The 22,004-nt window shown below is 40.4% G+C and overlaps 1 protein-coding gene across 1 annotated transcript in view; it reads left to right on the top strand.

The window, feature by feature from the left end:
• The first annotated feature begins 3,480 nt into the window (after nt 1–3,480).
• Syn1 (Syntrophin-like 1) overlaps nt 3,481–22,004 on the top strand; it is a 180,319-nt gene continuing 161,795 nt past the window's right edge. Inside the window, exon 1 of the mRNA XM_067136658.2 lies at nt 3,481–5,474. Coding sequence (XP_066992759.1) covers nt 5,240–5,474 — 235 coding nt within the window. The 5' untranslated portion in view covers nt 3,481–5,239. The remainder of the gene's footprint in view (nt 5,475–22,004) is intronic.

Below are 22,004 nucleotides of genomic sequence, written 5' to 3'. Positions count from 1 at the left end.
ACAGCAACCTTAAAAGGCTTCCCCAATTTGTAAAGCCTTGGTGTTTTTCAGGAATGTTATTTTCTTAACGAGATGCGAAATGGTGGGAGTTTGTGAACATGGCGGCTCTATGGGTAGAAAATGGAGGAAAGGTGAAGCTTTCGTGCTTGAGTATTTCTGTCGTATGAAGGGAGATAATTGAAACGTTCTTAAGTAGGTGGGTTGTATTTTATAAAAAGTTGTGGCTAAGTGCCTCGCATGTTTAAATTAGGCCATGGGATGGTGTGCTTATAAGCCATAATTTTCATTGTTGAAAATAATAATAGTTTGAGTTTCTCAGGTGGTAAACGCGTGATAAAGTCTCAAATGAACGTGGGTGGGTGATCAAGTTAAAAATCTACAAAGAATTCTTAGATAGACCTAATTACTGGCAGGATGCAAACATTAAAGATAAAAACTAGTCCAAAAGATTAAGTAAAACAAAGAGAGCAAGCTTGTAGTTTTACGTGTCATTTGATATTGTAATCACAGCCAAGGGACCTCCAGTTGTACGTGAAATCCGAACCATAGGAGCATGACTTTTCCTTTCCAAATTCCCACTTGCATTTGTCAAGATTTAAACCTCGGAGAAGCCAGCGATGACGTCACTCAAATATAACCCCCTCTACCCGACAGGCAAAATATATCTCACACAAATGATAGACACCTTGAGGAAAAATCAACTATCAAACGGTCATCAATGATACGCATGTAGGTCTGTCGTCCAAGTGGCAGATTCCTTTTCTTTTCAAAGATCTTGGAAATATATCGAACATTTCCCTTGCTAAATTATTCAGATCCCTTACTCCTCATCCTATAAATGAATTTTCGCTCAATTTGTCTTCTTGAATTCCAGCTTTATTTTCATATTATGATCTTTCCTACTTTTAAAATATCCGCTCAAGCTTATTCGTCTACTAATGTCATTCTATTCCATCTCTCCACTGACAGCTCGGAGCATACAACTTAATTGAGCATCTCGTCTGGATACTCCCCAAGTATTCCCTGCCCAAAATTTGCAATATTTTCGTAATACTACTCCTTTGTGCTGCTATCCGTTGGATATTTTCCAGTTCTCATATCAAGTAGTCCTCGTGTGGGTCCCTTACACTGGAATCATACTCTTACTGGGGTCTTACCGGAGACTTATACTCCCTCTCGTTTACATCCTTACTACAACCCGTAAATACCCTCATTACCATGCGGAGCAGTCTGTAACCTTTCTTTACAACCCCGCTAATGTGGTTATCCCAATGAAGACTATTCCTTATATTAACACCTAGGTACATACAGTGATCCCCATGACGTACTATCACCGCATCAACACAGTAATTAGAACTAAGAGGACTTTTCCTTTTGGTGAAACTTACAACTTGACTTTTCATCCCGTTCACCGCAGTACCAGTGTCCGCTGTCCATCTCACAACATTGTCTAGGTCTTTTTGTAGTCGCTCACAGTTCTGTAACTATTTACTACTCTATACATTATAACATCATCCGCAAATAGCCTTAGTTGTGATTCCAGATCTTTACTGATAGCATTTATATATATAAATGTCCAATATACCGGGCGAGTTGGCCGTGCGCGTAGAGGCGCGCGGCTGTGAGCTTGCATCCGGGAGATAGTAGGTTCGAATCCCACTATCGGCAGCCCTGAAAATGGTATTCCGTGGTTTCCCATTTTCACAGCAGGCAAATGCTGGGGCTGTACCTTAATTAAGGCCACGGCCGCTTCCTTCCAACTCCTAGGCCTTTCCTATCCCATCGTCGCCATAAGACCTTTCTGTGTCGATGCGACGTAAAGCCCTAGCAAAAAAAAAGTCCAATAATACTGTCCTGTTGGAGTCCCCTCTTAATCATCTTCACCTACTCTAATTCTCTGAGTCGTATTTTCTAGAAATGTAGCCACCCACCAACCCGTCTTATGTCTATTCCAATAGCCCTCATTTTCGCCGTTAATCTCCCGTGTCCTACCCTAACAAAAGGCTTGGGTAAGTAAATAGCGATACAGTCCACTTGATTTCCTGAATCTAAACGATGTACTTTATCTAGACGTTGAGCCCCACTGGAATAGCATTCCCTAAACCCAAACTGTCTTCTATCAAACCAGTTAGAAGTATTAATAATAATATTAATAATAACAATATTTTGCTTTCGTTCCACTAACTACTCTTTTACGGTTTTCGAAGACGCCGAGGTGCCGGAATGTTTGTCCCGCAGGAGTTCTTTTACGTGCCAGTAAATCTACCGACACGAAGCTGACGTATTTGAGCACCTTCAAATACCACCGGACTGAGCCAGGATGGAACTTCCCAAGTTGGGGTCAGAAGGCTAGCGCCTCAACGTCTGAGCCACTCAGCCCGGCCAAAACCAGTTAGTAATTGCGTGCCTCCTATGCGGAAGTCCTGGATGTGAGGGCTGGTTCGAGGTCTACTCAGCGTTCGTAATTACAATTGAGGACCGATCTGACAATGAGATAGCGTCCCCGGTCTAGAAAACCAAGAATAATAATGGTCGCGAGGATTCGTTGTAATGACCACACGACACCTCGTAATCTGCAGGACTTCAGGCTAAGCAGTGGTTGCTTGATAGGCCAAGGCCCTTCGGGGCTACTGCGCACAACCGTAGATATATGGCGATGGTTGTATCAGGTGTCTGCGCAGCGGAGTAGCTATACGTCATTATCCATATGTTAGCTACTGTTCTGGATCGCTGGTAAAGTGTTGGCTTCCCAATCAAATCATAAGATCGCGCGTTCTCATCCGGTAGTTAGTTGGGTTCGTTCAGTATGTCACGTCGAACATTTCTCGGCATGTATAAGATTTCTGGTAACATTATCGGTGCCATTTGATTGAGGGAAACAAAACACCGAAATTGATACGCAGACAGCCTAAATAGAGTCAAATCAAAATGCCTGCGAATGGCACCTGAGGCCATTATTATTATTATTATTATTATTATTATTATTATTATTATTATTATTAATAGTAGTAGTAGTAGTAGTAGTAGTAGTAGTAGTAGTAGTAGTAGTAGTAGTAGTAGTAGTAGTAGTATTGAAGCCTCCATGGCTCAGGCGGCAGCGCGCCGGACTTTCACCGCTGGATACTGTGGTTCAAATTCCGGTCACTCCATGTGCGATTTGTGTTGGACGAAGTGGAGGCAGGATAGGTTTTTCTCCGGGTAATCCAGTTTTTCCTGTCATCTTTCATTCCAGCAACACTCACCAATACCATTTCATTAATCATTCATTAATCATTGCCCCAGAGGAGTGCGACAGGCTTCGGCAGCCGGCACATTTCCTATCCTCGCTCTAGATGGGGGCTTCATTCATTGCATTCTTGATCTGGTCGAATGACTGGAAACAGGTTGTGAATTTTCATTCATTCATGATTATTATTATTATTATTATTATTATTATTATTATGCTACGTTTGAAATACGCTTACATTACTTATGTTGGACAGGATTTAAATTCATAGTTTGGCCTTGAGAAACGTAAATGTGTTTTACCTTCATATGAACAGATGTTAGGCACAGATGTTAAGGTCAATTATTCTTTCAGTAAGTGTTCATCTTGCCAGCTTACTAGTTGATTGTCCCAATACATCCATATGAAACCTGTTGTACTATCCGTAGTAATGTCCGCAGTATTATCCATATAATTTGATGGTTCAGTTGAATATTTAATTTGTGACATTCATTGTCTTACATTTAACTAGTTGTTGTCAGTTTATATTTGTTCCTGCTTGCCATGTATCCTTTTCAGTTGATCTTCTGCATAATGTTTAATGTGAAATAGTATTCAATCCCTTCCTTAATTTCGCTCACCACAGTAGCCTATACACAATTTTTTCAGGCTCTATAGAAATGACTTGATTTTTATATTCGTAGTGTTATGAGCTCATTCAGTGGGTGCTTGGGGATGACCTCATCGCTAACTTATCTATTTTTCTGCTCATGTGTAATGTTAGATTGATGTTTTGTATTTATGTAATTGGATGTACAAGATAGTATACAGAGAATGACGCAAGTAAGTGTATAAAACTTCTCTTAATAAATTGATGTGCTTATAAAGCAAACGCAAGGAACCACGGAGAGCCATGTGGTTGCCTATTTTGCTTGCTTTTTGTTGCGCTTTATTCTGCTTGAATGTATTATATCGTGGTAACATTTTAATTTCATGTATTTTATTTTTGTTCTATGTTTTAATATCCAGAGTCTGACAAATACTGTCGGACGGGAGGGGAAGACTAACATATGATGTCTTAATTACCTTCTTAACATCAAGTGTAGATATAAATAGTTAATTCATCCACCTGTAACTGCAAAGCAAACTGTTAGAAAGCCTGTGCTTAAGGTCATTCTGTGATCTATTAGTAACTGTCTTACCAACTTACCAGGCTATAGTCTCAATGCCTGCCTGGGTATATCATTGTTGTGGACAGAAATCATTGCTCGTTTAGGAGTATAACGATATTTTCGTGTTAATCTATCAGAAATATTAGAAGCATCCTGCGGCGCCTCTTTCAACAGCCCTTCTCTCTAGTCTGTAAATTAGCCATAAAAACAACATTCAGTGAGATCATACGTCCAAGCTCAACTTACAGCTGCAGACCAATTACTCATTTCTGTTTCAGTTCCTATGTTTTCTTCGTCATTTTGGTTTGATCATAGTTCATTTACTCAACTTCGAAACGTCTTTCAGTGACATCTAGGCATTGCTGCCAATTCTTATTACACTTCTTAGATTTCTTTATATTTGTTACATCATTATCGTACCTCGCATATTGTAGCATCGTTTTTGCCTATCTGCTTCCCAAGGTACGCTATTATTTTCTGTTTTTAGGATATATACCAGTAAAATAATCACACACATCCCAAGTTTGATGGGAATTTTTATAGCAATGTTACGTAAGGATCCTCCTTTCTTCATACAGGTGGAAGTCTTTGATATCTAGTCATTCGCTATGTAGTTCTTCATTTAGCCTGATACTTTTAACCCTATCTAAATCATTTCTGTATTGTGCATGCTCCGTGTTTTGTTGTTCGAGGTATCTTTAGATTCCTTTCAATATAAGTTACCCAAAACATGGCGGCATTTACTTCTCCTCCCTAGCGAGGTGTATTTGTCCGGTTCTGGCTTTGCTGTTTGTTACTTTTTATTTTCTGTCTTTGTATTAATTTGCTTGTGCATGCGTCTCTCTGTGTATGTCGCCGCTCCATGACGCCGCCCTCGGCCGCAGTGGTGACTTCGTTCTATGTTACAGTGAAGTACCTGCGGGAGGTGACCCCGTACTTCCGTAAGGCCAGCATCATCTCCGAGGTGGGATGGGAGCTGCAACGGGGCTTCCTGACGGGCGCACCTCCCAGTCCGCACTCGCCACAACGCGCCGACACCCGATACCTGCCCCTGCAGCTCTGCTACCTCGCTCGCAACTTCCGCCATCCAGACCCAGGTAAGACACCTTAATATTTCATTCATTAAAATATGTGCCGGCTATAGGGTGAAAATTGAACAAAATGTGACAGAGAACCATTCTAGATGCTTTTGTATCCTTCCGCATCTGACTTTTGGTCCGTTGCCATAGATATTGTTCCTTTCTCCCGTATTTGTGGAAAACAGATTTTGATTGTAACTGCAAAATGTTCCATTTGATCGGCTTTTTCCAAGGATATAATACCAATTGTTGTGTTATATTTCATTCCTGTCTAGAAACTCTACCACAACTTCTATTACAAGTTTTATTATAAAGTAGTACTGGATTCTCTATTGTTCTAACAGCAAAATAAATTACTTCATTTGAGCGCCGTAGGCAGCCATTTCATAACTGTCAAATGCTCTGAGGAAGACCGTACAAAAATGACCGAAAGGGCTCCTGCGAAATAATTTACTTCTCGTTATAACAGGGGTGAAGTCGGTATCGATCTTTGTTAACTTTTTATCATCAGTGTGGGTCCGACTCGTTGGCTGAATGGTCAGCGTATTGGCCTTCGGTTCAAAGGGTCCCGGGCCTTCATTGGCTCGGGGGCTGGGTGTTTTTGCTGTCCCCGATATCCCTGCAACTCACACACCACACATAACACTATACTCCACCACAATAACACGCAGTTACCTAGACATGGCAGATGCCGCCCACCCTCATCGGAAGGTCTGCCTTACAAGGACTGCACTCGACTAGAAATAGCCACACTAATTTTTTATTATTATCATCAGTGTGTACTATTCATCGTATTGTTTCTCTGTATCCGGCTTTTCAATTTTCAGTTACCTCATCTAAAGCAATAATTAATCTGTGTGCAAATTTTGATGAACTTCAGTGGCTATTGGACTAGAATTAGGGTGTAATTCCTGCTCTATGGTTTTTGTAGGTTATTGTTGGGTCATGTGTTGTGTACCTTACCTTTCGATAGTACATTCTTGTGTCAAAGTAGTTTCGATTTGGGCAGAGATGCTGTTAAAAATGAGAAGACTTTCGGCAATAAGCCGCGTGTGTTACTTCTGTTTGCTGTCGGGAGGAGATCTTTTGGTGATATGCCTCAACATTTAGTTTACACATTTATGAAAGCACTCACGTTGCAGAATATTGTCAGTGATACAAGCAAACATCTCGGATTTAATATTTGCACATTAGAGGGACCTCTTTAAAAATATTCTGTCAGTATGTATTGCCTGTGATTAGGCTTAAACACCTGGTAAAAATGTTCCTCGGTCGGTTGACATCCGAAAAATAGACACCTTGACAGCAGGGGAGATTGACGCTAATGTTTAGTGAAAGAACATCACCATTAGATTTACTCAGCAGATGAAAATAAATGTTTGTACTGTATTGATTTTTTTTACAAATTGTTTTACGTCGCACCGACACAGATAGGTCTTATGGCGACTACGGGACAAGAAAGGGCTAGCGGTGGGAAGAAAGCAGCCGTGGCCTTAGTTAAGGTACAGCCCCAGCATCTGCCTGGTGTGAAAATGGGAAACTACGGAAAGCCATCTTCAGGGCTGGAGACAGTGAGGTTCGATCCCACTATCTCCCGAATACTAGATACTGGCTGCACTTAAGCGACTGCAGCTATCAAGCTTGGTGTATTGATTTTTAAGGATGGCGAAAATTTTTGTGTACTGCCATAAAGAAGATGAAAAAGGCAATGGCTAATCTGTCTCCGCATGAATGACGTGCTGAACTACATCTAAAATAAAACCCGTATGAAAAAGAAAGCAACCGATCAACCTAGAAGTGTTTAACTATGTAAGAGGACATATGAGAATACTGCGTTGTTCATCCCTATGAATTAAGTCGAAATCTGCTAGTATTATCCATCGGAAAAAATATTTGAGGAAGCAAGGAGTGGAGGAAGTGAATGGAAAGTGTGAATAAAATGTATTTGTTTAACGTCCTTTATGTGAACTAAAGTGTCTACTTTAGCGGGAATTGAAAAGTTTATTTAGCCAGCTCACGTTTATATTTTCCTCCTCTCTCGATCGTGAGTTGAAGGGAGATAATCTAAGTAATCCAGTAAGGAATCACATTTTGAAATGTTACACTCGTGTTGTTTCAGCTTAAAATTAAAGGACTTAGGTTCTGCTGTTGATTCAGTTTCATTGTAGTTCTTATATTAAATACCGGGTGTCTAGTCGAGGCGTGTTCGGTTCACCTGGGAGGTCATGGGTTCAGTTCCCCAACAGGATGTCGAAGAGTTTAGATATGAACTTTTCTCTTTTGGAGAGACACATAACCCTGAGGTTCGCTGAGCCTACACCAGAGAGTACCAAGTTAATTCCTGAGGGTCAGTTATAGAGCTAAACGCTTTATCCCACTAAGTCCCGAGGTTACGGATAGTGGAAGCCTGGCCTGTGTGGAAATGGCTTTGCATTTAATAAGTACATACAAGTAGTCTACAGTATGTGGTACAATGTTAAGGGATACAGAATACTTCGATCTAGTGCCTTGGAAATTAAAATATGCTTTAATACAGTTTGCGGCAAAACAAAGTGAACTAAAATTACACATATGTTGGAACATCAAGATACGTCATTATAGCACGCAAGGTGACAGTGGCAACTGCGACGGTACATCATGTGTTCAAAATGTGCACCCTCCCTATCACACGTTGTAGTTCCGTCTTTCTGCATCCATTGTAGTTACAGTGGCAAGTTTCTGGCGACATTCATTACTGTTTGATGTTCAGAGCCTGTTTGTAATTCCAGTACTGTTTGTTTTGCTGCAATGTGAAAAACTTACTTACAAGGAGACTTCCCGAAATCAGTAATCGATTTCCTGAATGAGATTCATGTCGTCTGGTAGAGGGTGTAAAGTGTGACCTTGTAAAAAAATTAGTGAACCATGTTTACCGGAAAAAGGTTGCAGTATTAAACATGTCTTATTGTCGCCTGGATATTTCCGAACGCATCGAGAACAATTGGAAACTACTATGGAATATTATTTCGATTCCAAACTGTCCACAGACTCAAAAACTCAAGTTGATCAAATGCAGACATTGCGAATATGACTCTCAACCTTCACCTTAATTTTGATTCATTACTTGTTATACCGTTTTTAATGTTTGTAATTTTCTATTAAATGTGCCCGAATTTCATTGAAATGCAATATGTTACCTCCAAACAACCATGCCACTTCAACTGTTTAGTAGGTTATTCAACATTCTTCCACTTGACCTCACAATTGCACATAGCAACCAATATCTTACAACTTTATCGGATGTTAAGAGTCTTGTAGGGCAGCACAATTCCTCGTTTCTAATGCTTCCCTTGTAGGTGGGATTGTTTCTTGATTATTGTAGAAAGTCGCTTAGTTTGCAGGTATAATTTTATTTTGTTATAGCTGGACTGAGTACCTCTGACTGTAGAGCTCTGGTGTTCAGAGCTCAAGTAGCTGAGTTCGATCCCAGTTCAGTTCGGTGGTATTTGAAAGTACTCGTAGCACGTAAAAGAAGTCCTACGCGAAAAATTCTAGCTCCCCGGCTCTCAGAAAACCGCAAGAGTAGTATGTGGAACGTCAGACCAATTAGATTATTATTATTATTATTATTATTATTATTATTATTATTATTATTATTATTATTTGTTGGTATCGGCCTACTAAGGACCACGTTATTTCAGCTGTCATCTCATTCGTTGCCGGTGTTGCTGATTTCTTTCCTCCGTCCACGTCTTTCCCTTCTTCAACTTTGGCCTTTCTTGAAAACTCTCGTAGTCTTTTAGTTTCCTTCTGAGTGGGTTGCATTCCCGTATTTCTTCTAAATGATCCCCATCTCATGTAGGTCCCTTTCCACCTCCTTGAACCAAGTTAGCTGGGTCTTTCTATCTTTAAAATAGTTAAAGATCTGTTTCAATAACCGTGTTGGTTTCATTCTTCTCCTTCTTCGTCTCTTCTTTTTATATTAAATTTTATAGATGAAAACGGATTTGATAAGTTAGCTTTTTCGGGAATAGTACGTCGTGTTGACATTGTAAATTTGTCGACATTTCGACTGATCTGTGTGGTAGTGCTCGTCACGAAGAAACGACACTGACTATAGGTCCGCATACTTGTTTAGCAGTGAGAAAGCTACCTGCTATCGTGAAATGGTTTTTTCTTCTTTTTTGCTAGTTGCTTTACGTCGCACCGACACAGATAGGTCTTGTGGCGACGATAGGACAGGGAAGGGCTAGGAGTGGGAAGGAAGCGGCCGTGGCCTTAATTAAGGTACAGCCCCAGCATTTGCCTGGTGTGAAAATGGGAAACCACGGAAAACCATTTTCACGGCTGCCGACAGTGGGGTTCGAACCTACTATCTCCCGAATACTGGATACTGGCCGCACTTAAGCGACTGCAGCTATCGAGCTCGTTATCGTGAAATGTAACAGGTTAATTGTCTTGCATTCCTTTAATTCAATTTTGCCAGCTCAGGTTGTTTATTAGTAATGCCTTATGTTGAAAATAGCGACATTATGGCTTCGTGTAAACGATATACTGTATATTTAAGGAAAACATACCACGCAGTCTTCTTGCCGTTAAGGAGAAGAACTAGCTCTCGCTCAGCTCTGTCATTTCGTCTTGATAAGAGCTGATCATAGCTTACGAGTTGACATCGGTGGTGAAAGCCTACACCAGAAAACATAATTCTTTGTTATTCTATGTTATTTTGAGGATAAATGAAGTATTCTGTTAGGTGCAAGGATAATTGTTACGTTAGTTTGTTTACTGTATTGGTATGTAGTAACGAATAATGTTTGCAATATGCTTCGTTATACGGTACTACTACACCGTGAGACAGCTGCATGTAACAGCTGGAATAAACAAGGTGTTACCTACTCTCAGGCGCTGCTGTTCTTTTGTTCTCAGCTCTCCGGATGGAGGTTATTGACTGTGACTCCAGTCGTAAAAACGAAATATTACACTCTTTTTGGAATCTCCGCTCAGTAATTCTTAGGACATTCGTTGGGTGTTGCACATATTGCGAAGCTTTATGTGTAGATGAAAATGTGTGCCGTTTCGGTGTAAGTCATTAGGATATGAAATCATCTAAAATCGATCACTGCTGTGATCTCATATTGAGCGTACTACTATAATGTATGTAAATATGATATGTACAGAATAAATTGAAACACGTCAGTAGGAATATAATAATTATAATTTCGTGTGGCTATTTCTAGCCGAGTGCAGCCCTTGTAAGGCAGACTCTCCGATGAGGGTGGGCGGCATCTGCCATGTTTAGGTAACTGCGTGTTATTGTGGTGGAGGATAGTGTTATGTGTGGTGTGTGAGTTGCAGGCATGTTGGGGACAGCACAAACACCCAGCCCCCGGGCCATTGGAATTAACCAATGACGGTTTAAATCTCCGACCCGGCCGGGAATCGAACCCGGAACCCTCTGAACCGAAGGCCAGTACGCTGACCATTCAGCCAACGAGTCGGACGTCAGTAGGAATAAAGACACAAGACATCGAATCATTTCTTTTATGAATTTTGAACCTGAAACGCACACTCTTTCTCCTTAAATATTTCAACTTTCAGTTTGGTTGTGTACTGATGGCATTCTGATGGCTCGAGATGTATTTAAGCGATATCCATATTAAAACAACAAAAATACTTTTTAGTTTAATGTAATTTCCTCCTCCCCTTCTGGGTGCTTCAATATTTTGTCAGGCAGTGTAATAACTACACTACAATATTACTTAAGCGTATTATATTATTATTTAATCCTACTACGCCCTAACAGAATGAAAATCGCAGTTAATTATCTATGTTAAGACCAACATGGTCTCAGGTAAAATATCTTTTAAAAGATGATAACTCTAGGAAATTGTCAGTTTTAATCACGATGAGTGCATGCATGGTTTTAGAAATTAAAAATGCTTCGCTGTGATTTGGACTTCGTGTGCTTTTGCATAAAGTTGAAAGTCTCTTAAAAATTACAAAAGTGCTTGTTTGCGTGTTTCATCCGTGACAAACAACTGTTCGGTTCACTTTACGTTTATAGAGTATCAAACTTTTTAGGAGAAGATGTTATTAAAAGTTAATATTTAGCATTAAGTATGATCGGCCTACATGTAGCTAACTAATGAACTAACTTCTATATTAATTTTTTAATTAAAAAAAGAAATTCGTAAGGATCGTGTTACATTTCCTCTGTAAGCTGTTTTGCCATTCGTTATAGACTGTTCTGCCACTCGTTATCTTGCTCATAGACTACACTTTTTTTTTATCGCATACGTCCGTTTTTAGTCTTAATGTTATTCAGAGCTGAATGACAAGTCTTTTCACCTAATTTGTTTACTTCTGTTAATTACCTCTCGGTAATTGAAATGGCGTATGGCTTTTAGTAACGCGAGTGTCCGAGAACATGTTCGGTTCGCCAGGTGCAGGTCCTTCGAGTTGAAGACCGTGGGCGACCTGAGCTTCATGTTCAGGTTTAAATTATTATGAAGACGACAAATATAAACAGCCCCGTGCCAGCGGAATGAAACAATGATGGTTAAAATTCCCGACCCCGCCGGGAGTCGAACCCGGGGCCGCTGTGACCAAAGGCCAGCACGCTAACCATTTAGCCATGGAGCCGGACACCTCTCGGAAATTGAATCCATGACCTCTAACATCTGTAACTACTGAAGTGACTCAGTCACTTTTCTACCTGACTGGCCAGGATTTATGGTTGAGATTGATGTTATGTTTGTTTAGAAATTCCTTTTGTTTTAATATGAGATTGCTGTTAAATTGTGCCATATACAGCAGCTCGCTGTAGCACCCGGCTGCTTGGAATTCAATTACCCAGGAGCGCTTGTGGGCTGACGGGTAGTCAGTCAGTCAGTTCGCGTGTAATTGCGACTGGGACAGCTTACAAGCTCCTTACAAGTAGAGGAGTGGTTAATTAGCAATTCCATCTCCGAACCTCTTCTACCCTGCCCACAGTGATCGATTTGTTTGGGAACTGAAGCAAGTTTATTGCCTTATTGTTCATACCATTAATAGGTGTGAAGTATTGACAAATAGTTCAGAATATGTTTAATGGCCTTTGATTGTTTACAAGTAATGGAAGGAAAGGCAGCGGACATACATCCAGTTGCATAGAATTTTTATATGAAAAAAATAATCACTACCGTATTAGGATTTAAGGGTGTACATTAATTGCTCTCGAAAGAATTATAATGTACTCATTTCACTCGAAACTTTTTTAAGTAAAGTTGCGCTCGTACCATTTCGTTGTTACGCCAGTTACGCTTGAAAATTATGTATTCCCAATACTGGATAACAATAACCACTGAGAATAATTTCTACTGTGGCTAGTTGTAGATTTTTCTGGATTGATTAGCATCCAACCAGTCGATTATTTTGTTAAAATGGTTGTATGGCCTTATGGTCTTCCCGCTGGTGACCTCGACTCTCATGCGGCAAATGAGCATGCGCTCGCTCGTGGTAAAAAATGAAATGGTGTATGGCTTTTAGTGCCGGGAGTGCCCGAGGACATGTTCAGCTCGCCAGGTACAGGTCTTTTGATTTGACTCCCGTAGGCGACCTGCGCGTCTTGATGAGGATGAAATGACGATTACGACACATAAACCCAGTCCCCGTGTCAGTGAAATTAACGAATGATGGTTAAAATTCCAAACCCTGCCGGGAATCGAACCCGGGACTCTTGTAACCAAAGGCCAGTACGCTAACCATTTAGCCATGGAGCCGGACGCTCGTGGTAAAAGCACCGCGCGCTTGAATAAAGCATGTCTGATCATCCTGTACTGCTATACTACAACTAATTTTTATCCTTATTTTTTAGAAATATGAATCTTTCACTAAGAAATCCTTTATTGATTAATTACGTTATGTTTTTCTCTTACCGGGCGAGTTGGCCGTGCGCGTAGAGGCGCGCGGCTGTGAGCTTGCATCCGGGAGATAGTAGGTTCGAATCCCACTATCGGCAGCCCTGAAAATGGTTTTCCGTGGTTTCCCATTTTCACACCAGGCAAATGCTGGGGCTGTACCTTAATTAAGGCCACGGCCGCTTCCTTCCAACTCCTAGGCCTTTCCCATCCCATCGTCGCCATAAGACCTATCTGTGTCGGTTGCGACGTAAAGCCCATAGCAAAAAAAAAAATGTTTTTCTCTTAAATGATATTCAATTATTAATACACGTCATAATTAATTTAAAAATTAAATTGGTCCATTTAACCATAATAGAACTACTACTACTAGTCTACTATTATATAATTTGGTGCACCAAAATGGAAAGAGTTTGACATCAATCCTCTCCGTCCGTCCTGTATTTACCTTTTCAGATTTGATATACGATCCCGCCTTCGTAGATTTTAAGTACAGCATCGCTGCAGGGAGAGACGGTAGCGTAATATTAGACTTTGGTACTGCGCAATAATGGATGCACGTTATATTGTTTGCTGTTGAAGAGATTTTGATTTCCTAACAGACACAAAGCATTTCGGATGTCTACTTTGACATTTCCCTAGGCGTTGGGATACTCAGTTGCGGATCTTCTTGAGCTCCATTGTTACTAAAGATGTTGCTTACTAAATGCTCGCATAATCACAATAAAGGTTTCGTGCTAATACGCTGTCAGTAAACTCATTTATTTGAAACAGGCTTCCTTTTACGCCCGTATTTACCAACGCGAGTAAAAGTTTTTATCTTGGATGAGAGCTAAGAAAACCTAGATAACAGTAAAATTTGTATTCACCAACAAAATTATCTCCATTTAAAACTTAACCGAAGAAAGGTCGTCCGGTAAAATAGGATATCTAAGGCTATTAGCCTTTTTAGATGGCAGTTAATTGGAATATTTAGAATATCGCAGTGACGAGGAAAATAACGAAGATTGTGCAATAAAACTTCCGAGGTGGATAAAATAACTACAAAGACATTTATATTGAAACGCGTTTTAGGTTATCTAAAGCTTCGGCAGTTTTATCCATGGTCAAACATAACCTAGAATTCCTTACAAATAGGTAAAATGAATTCTCGTTTATAGCTTATATCTTGCATGGTACACGACTGGGTATGAGGAGCGAAAAAGAAGATTGCATAATTTTTTGAGTGAAGTATACGAAGTGTAGGCTATAATCTGTTTTCTTATTCTCTATGGCAGGGCCTTTCAAACATCCAAAATCTCACGCGTGCAAATCGAGGCGCAAATGCTCAGTGCACTGTGCATCGGTTCCGCTCGGCTCGGCTCGGACCAACACTTCGTCTCTGGGCTACTTGGCTAAGCTGAGCTCAACTCGGCTCGGATGTGGAGCGCTACGGAGCGAGTGAGGAAGAGGGGGACAGAGGGAGCGAGCGAGACAGGCGTGGGGAAAGAGGGAGACAGCGCTATTGCTCCAAATCGAGGAGTGGGGGTCTGCACTCTGGGCAACCAAGCGAAGTCGTCTTTTGCACCGTGCACAGTGCATGCACCAGGCGCATGCACCCTGAGAGGCCCTGATCTATGATAATGTTTCTGCCACCAAAATCAATAACAATTCCTATTCTTGGAACGTCATATTAGGCTTCTTTCTTCGTTTCCAATATATAGTGGACATAATTTATAATAAACTATTTACAACCACCGAACCGACTTAAACACTTGTTTACTATTCGATAATGACGGCAGCACGTAGTCATTTGTTTTCCTTGCGTCAGTTTTGGAAATCTCAGATAACAGCAGAGGTAACTGACGTTGGTGAATATGTGAAGCTCGATACTTAATCCCGTTTTAGTATCTGATTGAGGTCTCACAGACGTTAGTGGCATATTAGTGAGTAATTGGTCTAAGATAACTGGTTCGGTCGTTCCGGCAGAGGTCGATAGCGTTAAAAGGTGTTTACATGTGACACTCGATGTTGTGGTACGTTAAAAATCACCTTTGTTCCTAAGAATGGATATATAGCAGTAATTATTATTGTTATTATTACGTGATTAATAGAGCTTTATCAGGCATACGAGGAAGTAAACTACTGAACATGTCCTGCGCGCGAAGACTTGTCGCAGTTTGGCGGCTCGATGCCCTTCGTGACTCCACCCGTCGGTCGAGGGATGCTTTCACTATTAAGTGTTTGTGTGGTGGTTGGTAATTTGATATATACTGTGTGAATGAAGACAAAAACTAATAGGGTAATTGGAGGCATGTTCGTGATGCAGTTAAGTTCGTGATAAATCTTTGAATTTTTATCATGGTCCTCTAAAATGATGAAGACCATTGCAAGTAACTAGAGACGTCTGTTGAGAACTGAGGGAATGAGTAATAATATTGAAATACTTAGTCTGCAATAGGGAAATTCAAGATACTTATTCAAAAATTTATCACGAACTTACCTGTATCACGAATATACCTCCCTTTACCCTACATATTTTGGAGGCAGAGGAGTTAACCAGTCGCGGGTAAAATTTCCGCTCTAGTCGGGAATATAACTCTGAACTGAAAACTACTACACTGACCATTCAGCCAAGGAACCGAATAATAATAATAATGTATGTTTGTTTGTTTGTTTGTTTGTTTGTTTGTTTGTTTGTTTGTTTGTTTGTTGAGTTTCATCCCGAAGGCTGGTTGGATCCTCAACAGCTCCACAATTAGCTGCCATAGATGGCTTAGATGTCACTGAAGAGGCGTACTAGGGAAATGAGTGAGGTAGTTTCCCGTTGCTTTCCTCACTGAGCCAGAAATTGCTATTGCATACCAGTCCGCCAAGCTCACTGACGTGCGTGCACCAACCGACCTTATGAGCGACATTTTCAGACAATTCATAGCAGGGACTGGCTGCATAAGGAATGGCATTGCTAGCATCGCTCATACCTCAGTCACTGCCATATTGTCAAAGCCAAGGATAAGACTGAAACAGGTCAATGAAAGTAACAAATTTATTCTAGCCCATACCAGAAGACACAGTGCACTGTAAACACGACATCTTGCCAGCAAAGGAATAATGATACAATAATAATAATAATAATAATAATAATAATAATAATAATAATAATAATAATAATAAGAAGAAGAAGAAGAAGAAGAAGAAGAATGATGTTTCAGCTATCATTTGCAGGCGTTTTGATTTGACGCCATTTATGTTGTCTGTGTGCCAATTTCGACGTTTTACCAGATGACAAAGAAGCCGGAAATCTGTTAAACGAGCTCTGGCTGGGTTTTAATTTCGTCAACATCGGGCAAATGTGTCCTCAGAGATGTTTTGCCTGCCGACACCGTACGTCATGTAGTACTGAATGAACTGATGTGCACCCGCGGTCTTGGGAACAGCACTCTGTCACTGATCCACTATGGGAGTTATATCCTTTCTTTTCTTTTTTTTTTCAATTGGCTTTACGTCGCACCGACACAGATAGGACTTACGGCGACGATGAGATACGAAAGGGTAAGGAGTGAGAAGGAAACGACCATGGCCTTAATTAAGGTACAGCCCCGGCATTTTCCTGGAGTGAAAATGGGAAACCACGGAAAACCATCTTCAGGACTGCTGATAGTGAGGTTCGAACCCACTATCTCCCTAATACTGGATGCTGACCGCACTTAAACGACTGCAGCTATCCAGCTCGGTGGAGTTATATTCCTAGTAATTGGAGAAACTGAGTTACGTGAAGACATGGACCAAGACAATGCAGGTGGTAAACAATCGGAAAGCAGCCGTAGTATCACGTCAGACTTACATAAATTTATCATGCGCAGTACTAAAACGTTAACGAAATATAAGCTTGTGCATTATAATAGAAACAGATTAGGTGACTAAAGTCAGCGTACAGGGTGTAGAAGAAGAGACGGGAGGGCGTAAGTAGTTTAATATGAAAAGATATAAAAAAAAAAGAAAAAGAAGAAGAAAGAGAAGCGGTGAGTACTAATGAACTTATCTCGAAATTACTGCCTGCGTCGGGGGAGGATGAAAACGAAAATGAGGAGTATCACGGGATAATAATAATCTTAAAACTATCCAACAAATACGCAAAACCAGACAAACTGTCATTACTTTTGTAGATTTCAAAAAAGCATATGACTCTATAGACCGTCAAACACTGTTCAATACTCTAGAAGAATTACAAGTGGATTAAAAAATCAAGGGCATTAATCAGATATACATTAACTGGCACTACTTCAAAAGTTAAATTCCTAGGCGAGATATCTGAGCCTTTTATTATTAACACCGGGGACCGTCAAGGAGACGGATTATCTCCGTTACTGTTCACTCTCGTACTTGAGAAAGTAATCAGGCCTGGGAAAAGGAAATTAAAGGAGTAACCCTCGGCAGACTACTTAAAGATAGAATTCACTTACACTGTCTGACCTTTGCGGATGATATAGCAATCCTTTCCAATAACAGACAAAAAGCAATTCATTCCATTGAAAAATTACATGAAATTGCCATCAAAACGGGACTTCAGATCTCGTATGGGAAAACTCAATACATGGAAGGAGCTTCACGATACTTAGATAGACAATCTATAATAACTAAATTCGGTGAAATTTTTCAGGTGAACTAATTCAAATATTTGAGAGAAATCATTCAGCCCTCCGGTTGAAACCGCGAAGCAAATAACTAAAGAATTTCCAAATTGCAGAAAGCTTACAGGATCACTTGGAACAGATACAATAAAAATATCTTCTTCTTATTTTTACCGCTTTTCCCACACTTGTAGGGTCGCGGGTGTGAACTGCGTCGCACATGTGGATTTGCCATATTTTACGACCGAATGCTCTTCCTGACACCAACCCTAATGGAGGGATGTAATCACTATTGCGTGTTTCTGTGGTGGTTTGTAGTGTAGTGTGTTGTGTTGTGTGAAAATGAAGAAGAGGGTGTTGGGACATACAAAACACCCCGTCCCCGGGCCAGAAAAATTAATCAGAAGCGATTAAAATCCCCGACCTGGCCGGGAATCGAACGGTAGTACGCTGACCACTCAGCCAACGAGTCGTACAAAAAACGTAAACACTATCATACAGTAATCAAACCTTAAGCGTTATATTATATTATGCTTCAGAAACCTTATTGGTGGCGTGTCTCTAACCGAAGGAATGGAAAATTTAAAGAACTCTTTTGGCCCAGTTTGTATAGAGGGAATATGGAGGAAAAAATCATCCCAGGAAATATATAGTCGATTTTTAAAAAATATCTTAGACTTTTCGGAAAGGACGATTGAAATTTTATGGACACATTATCAGAATGAACAGTAACAGACTAACTAAAATAATTCTCAACCTGGGCCTTTCGTCTAAAGCCAGGAATAGCTAGCTTCGTGAAATTGAAACAGATCTCCAGAAAATCAACATCTCGGAAGACATTGTACAGGACAGATGTAAATTCAGAACGAAAATTGACAATCACAAGTCTGTTTGAAGACAAACCCAACACCACAGCCACTATAACTTGGACAGAAGAACGAAGGAAGAGATTTTGGGAGCAGAAGAAGGCCAACATATCAGCTAATCTGGTTCAATCGAGCTCCTAAGTAGGGCATAACGATGTAAATAATAATAATAATGATAATAATAATAATAATAATAATAATAATAATAATAATAATAATAATAATAATAATAATAATAGGCTTGGGGTAACCGGCAAGACTCCGCTAGTCATGACAGTGCCTTGAAGGACTGATCCATTGAATAACTGGACTGGCTTGGAACGGGCTTTGTGACTTGTCATGATCCTTTTTCCTAACTAACAACGTTACCTCGACATTCCCAGGTTATATCCGTTATTATTATTATTATTATTATTATAGATATTTTAATGCCTCATACCTTTTTATCAGTTTTAAGAGACGCCGGATTGACGGGGTTTAATTCTGTAAAATGATTCTGTCCCTTTTAAGTAAAAATGCGTGTTCATCGTCCGATTTTTTGGCTGAATTGTCAGCGTCGCGTTGGTTAAGAAATTCCATGTTCGATTCCCGGCTTGGTCGAGGTCTTAAGCCGCGTCTAATTAATTCTTCTGTCTTGGGAACTGGGTGTTTTAATGCATCTTCATATACATACAACTTATGATTACCAGCCAACAAAGAAACACGCAATAGTGATAAGATTGATGAGATTGGCGTCAAGAAGGGCATCAAGGTGTCAAATAGGCCAAAGTCCACATGTGTGACACTGTTTGCGACTTTGACCCCAGTAGCGGGGGTGGGAAAGCTGCCACTATGGAGAAGAAAGTGAAGAAGAAAGAAAATATATCACATTCAAGTTCGTTTAAATGGCAACAGATTTTGTGGGATTTGTTACGCAGTAAACAGTGTAGGTACAGTAGTTGGGGGTTGTAATAACACCTGTTGTGTCCGAAGGATAGCTAAATTAATTAACTAATTTAAATACACTTTGAACATACGAGGCTGGAACCGAACTAACACCATTGTCGAACCAGTCGCAGAGGAACACTCTGGCTCGTTTTTGGTCTTGGCCGGGGGTTTAAGGTCGAATGCCCCTTTCCTGACGTCACGTGGTTTGTCATGTGAATATTCCACCCTTGGATCAACCCGAATTCAAAGGTCGACCATATGTTAGAATACTAAGCCACTGTGATTTTCACGCCCTCCAGACCTGATTGGTAGAACTAAACGAGAATGTAATCATAATGAGCTTAAAAAGAGTGACGATGTATGGAGCCATACGCAGGTTGTGTTGCATATGCAAGAATTGGCTCGTCAGCGGCCAACCGTACGAACGGTGTCGAAGCAAATGGACAGAGGAATTTGCAACCTAGCTCAAGTCACCAAACGTGGGCGGCAGGAAATGCGACAGGGCATGTCATTCGAAGGCACGCTCAGGAAGGAGGACGATTTGCTGACTTCGGCGAACGGAAAGAGGCCTTCAGTGACCAATGCAATGAACATATAATACTTTTCGGCTACGAAAAGAAGAAAATGATTTCCTCAGCTGTATTTGATCCAATGTCCTGGAGGTAGATAACAGTGACCATACTCTCTACGTACATATTTGGGTGCTGTGTGGACTGTAATAAGTAGTGAAAAGATACGAACGTAGTTCAGCACACTATAACGGGACTTCGTTGATTCATGAGATTCGGGTTCCAAGTGGTTATCTCTGCCATGATATATTTTTGTAATTCTAAGCTATTTGCTTTACGTCGCACCGACACAGATGGTTATTATTGCGGCGGTGGGATAGAAAAGGCCTAGGAGTGGGAAGGAAGCGGCCGTGGCCTTAATTAAAGTACATCACCAGCATTTGCCTGGTGTGAAAATGGAAAACCACGGAAAACCATCTTCAGGGTTGCCGACAGTGGGGTTCGAGCCGTCTATCTCCCGGATACAAGCTCACAGCTTTTTGTAATTCTAATTTCTACTCCCTGAAGAAGCTGGGTTTTTACCTTGTTCCGGGGATACCGTGGTGGGCAGAGGTGAAAGAAGGTGCGGGTATAAATGGGTGGATATACAAAAGTCGAAAGATTAATTTTAAACTTTAAAATGTGAGCTATATTTCTTTTCCTTTTTTTTCCCTTTTCTTTTCAAACTTTACACTTTGCTAAGCAAATAACAACATTCAGGCACAAGGTCTAGCTCGTGAGCTTGGGTAAAAATATTAGAAAAATCATAATAATAAACCAATTAACAACCTGAGCTTGAAGCTTCCTAATTACCAATTGCACACGGGCACTACTGCTCCTTTCAACCAACAGTCAAGGAGACGGATCTCCCAATTTTTACATTCGTGGGAAGAGCGTCTTTGCTCTACAGATTTACACTTTAGAAGACTATTCTCTAAAATGTTCATGCTCCAGGCCTATGAAAGGCACAACCTACATTTGACGAAAACAAGCAGTATTTAATGCCTTATCGGCTCAACAGTCTGATTTGCCTTAAAGTAAAATTAATAAAGGTGACTTTACCAGGGGTAACAAGAGTCCATTCTACGTACCCTCTGGTAAAAACAAAGGTTAATGTTACTGGCCAAAAATCAAAATGTTAGGAGGCGGACACTTGCACTTATTGAAATTCACATGAAAATACTTAAAATCTATACGGGCTTATGGCCCGACGATACAGAGGCTAACCTTATATTACAGAGGTGACTAAATGGAGAGAAATAAAGAAATAGATTTAAAGGTTACAAAATCATAGTCGCCTCAATATCAAGTTGAGAGGGAAGTTATTTAGACTTGTTTGAAATTTACTTTTAAAGTTTGAAAGTCACATTGAGAAAATAAATGTTACATTACAAAAAATTTGAAACCTTCCCCTCGAAATATCTTTCGGAGACTATTAAATGTTTACAAACGTTCTCCCATTACCTTGAACTGATGAGCCTTTCGGAGATGGACGAGGCAGCCTCCTCTATGAGCACACTCTGAACCTCTAGACTGGAGCGATCACCAAGATATCATGGCCCGAAATGTCCCAGCTTTTACAGCGAAGAGGAAGGTTCCAGATTTCTCTGGGCCGAAACCCTGACACACCACCAATTCCACTGGACAATCAAATATATATAAAAATTTTCTCATTGGTTAGTTAAATAAATGTACAAAATTCCCTATTTTTTGAAATATA

Source organism: Anabrus simplex, chromosome 1 (assembly GCF_040414725.1).
Source record: "Anabrus simplex isolate iqAnaSimp1 chromosome 1, ASM4041472v1, whole genome shotgun sequence".
Lineage (NCBI taxonomy): Eukaryota > Metazoa > Arthropoda > Insecta > Orthoptera > Tettigoniidae > Anabrus > Anabrus simplex.
Note: the sequence above shows the minus strand (reverse complement) of the source record. Positions and strands in the feature narration are given on the sequence as shown.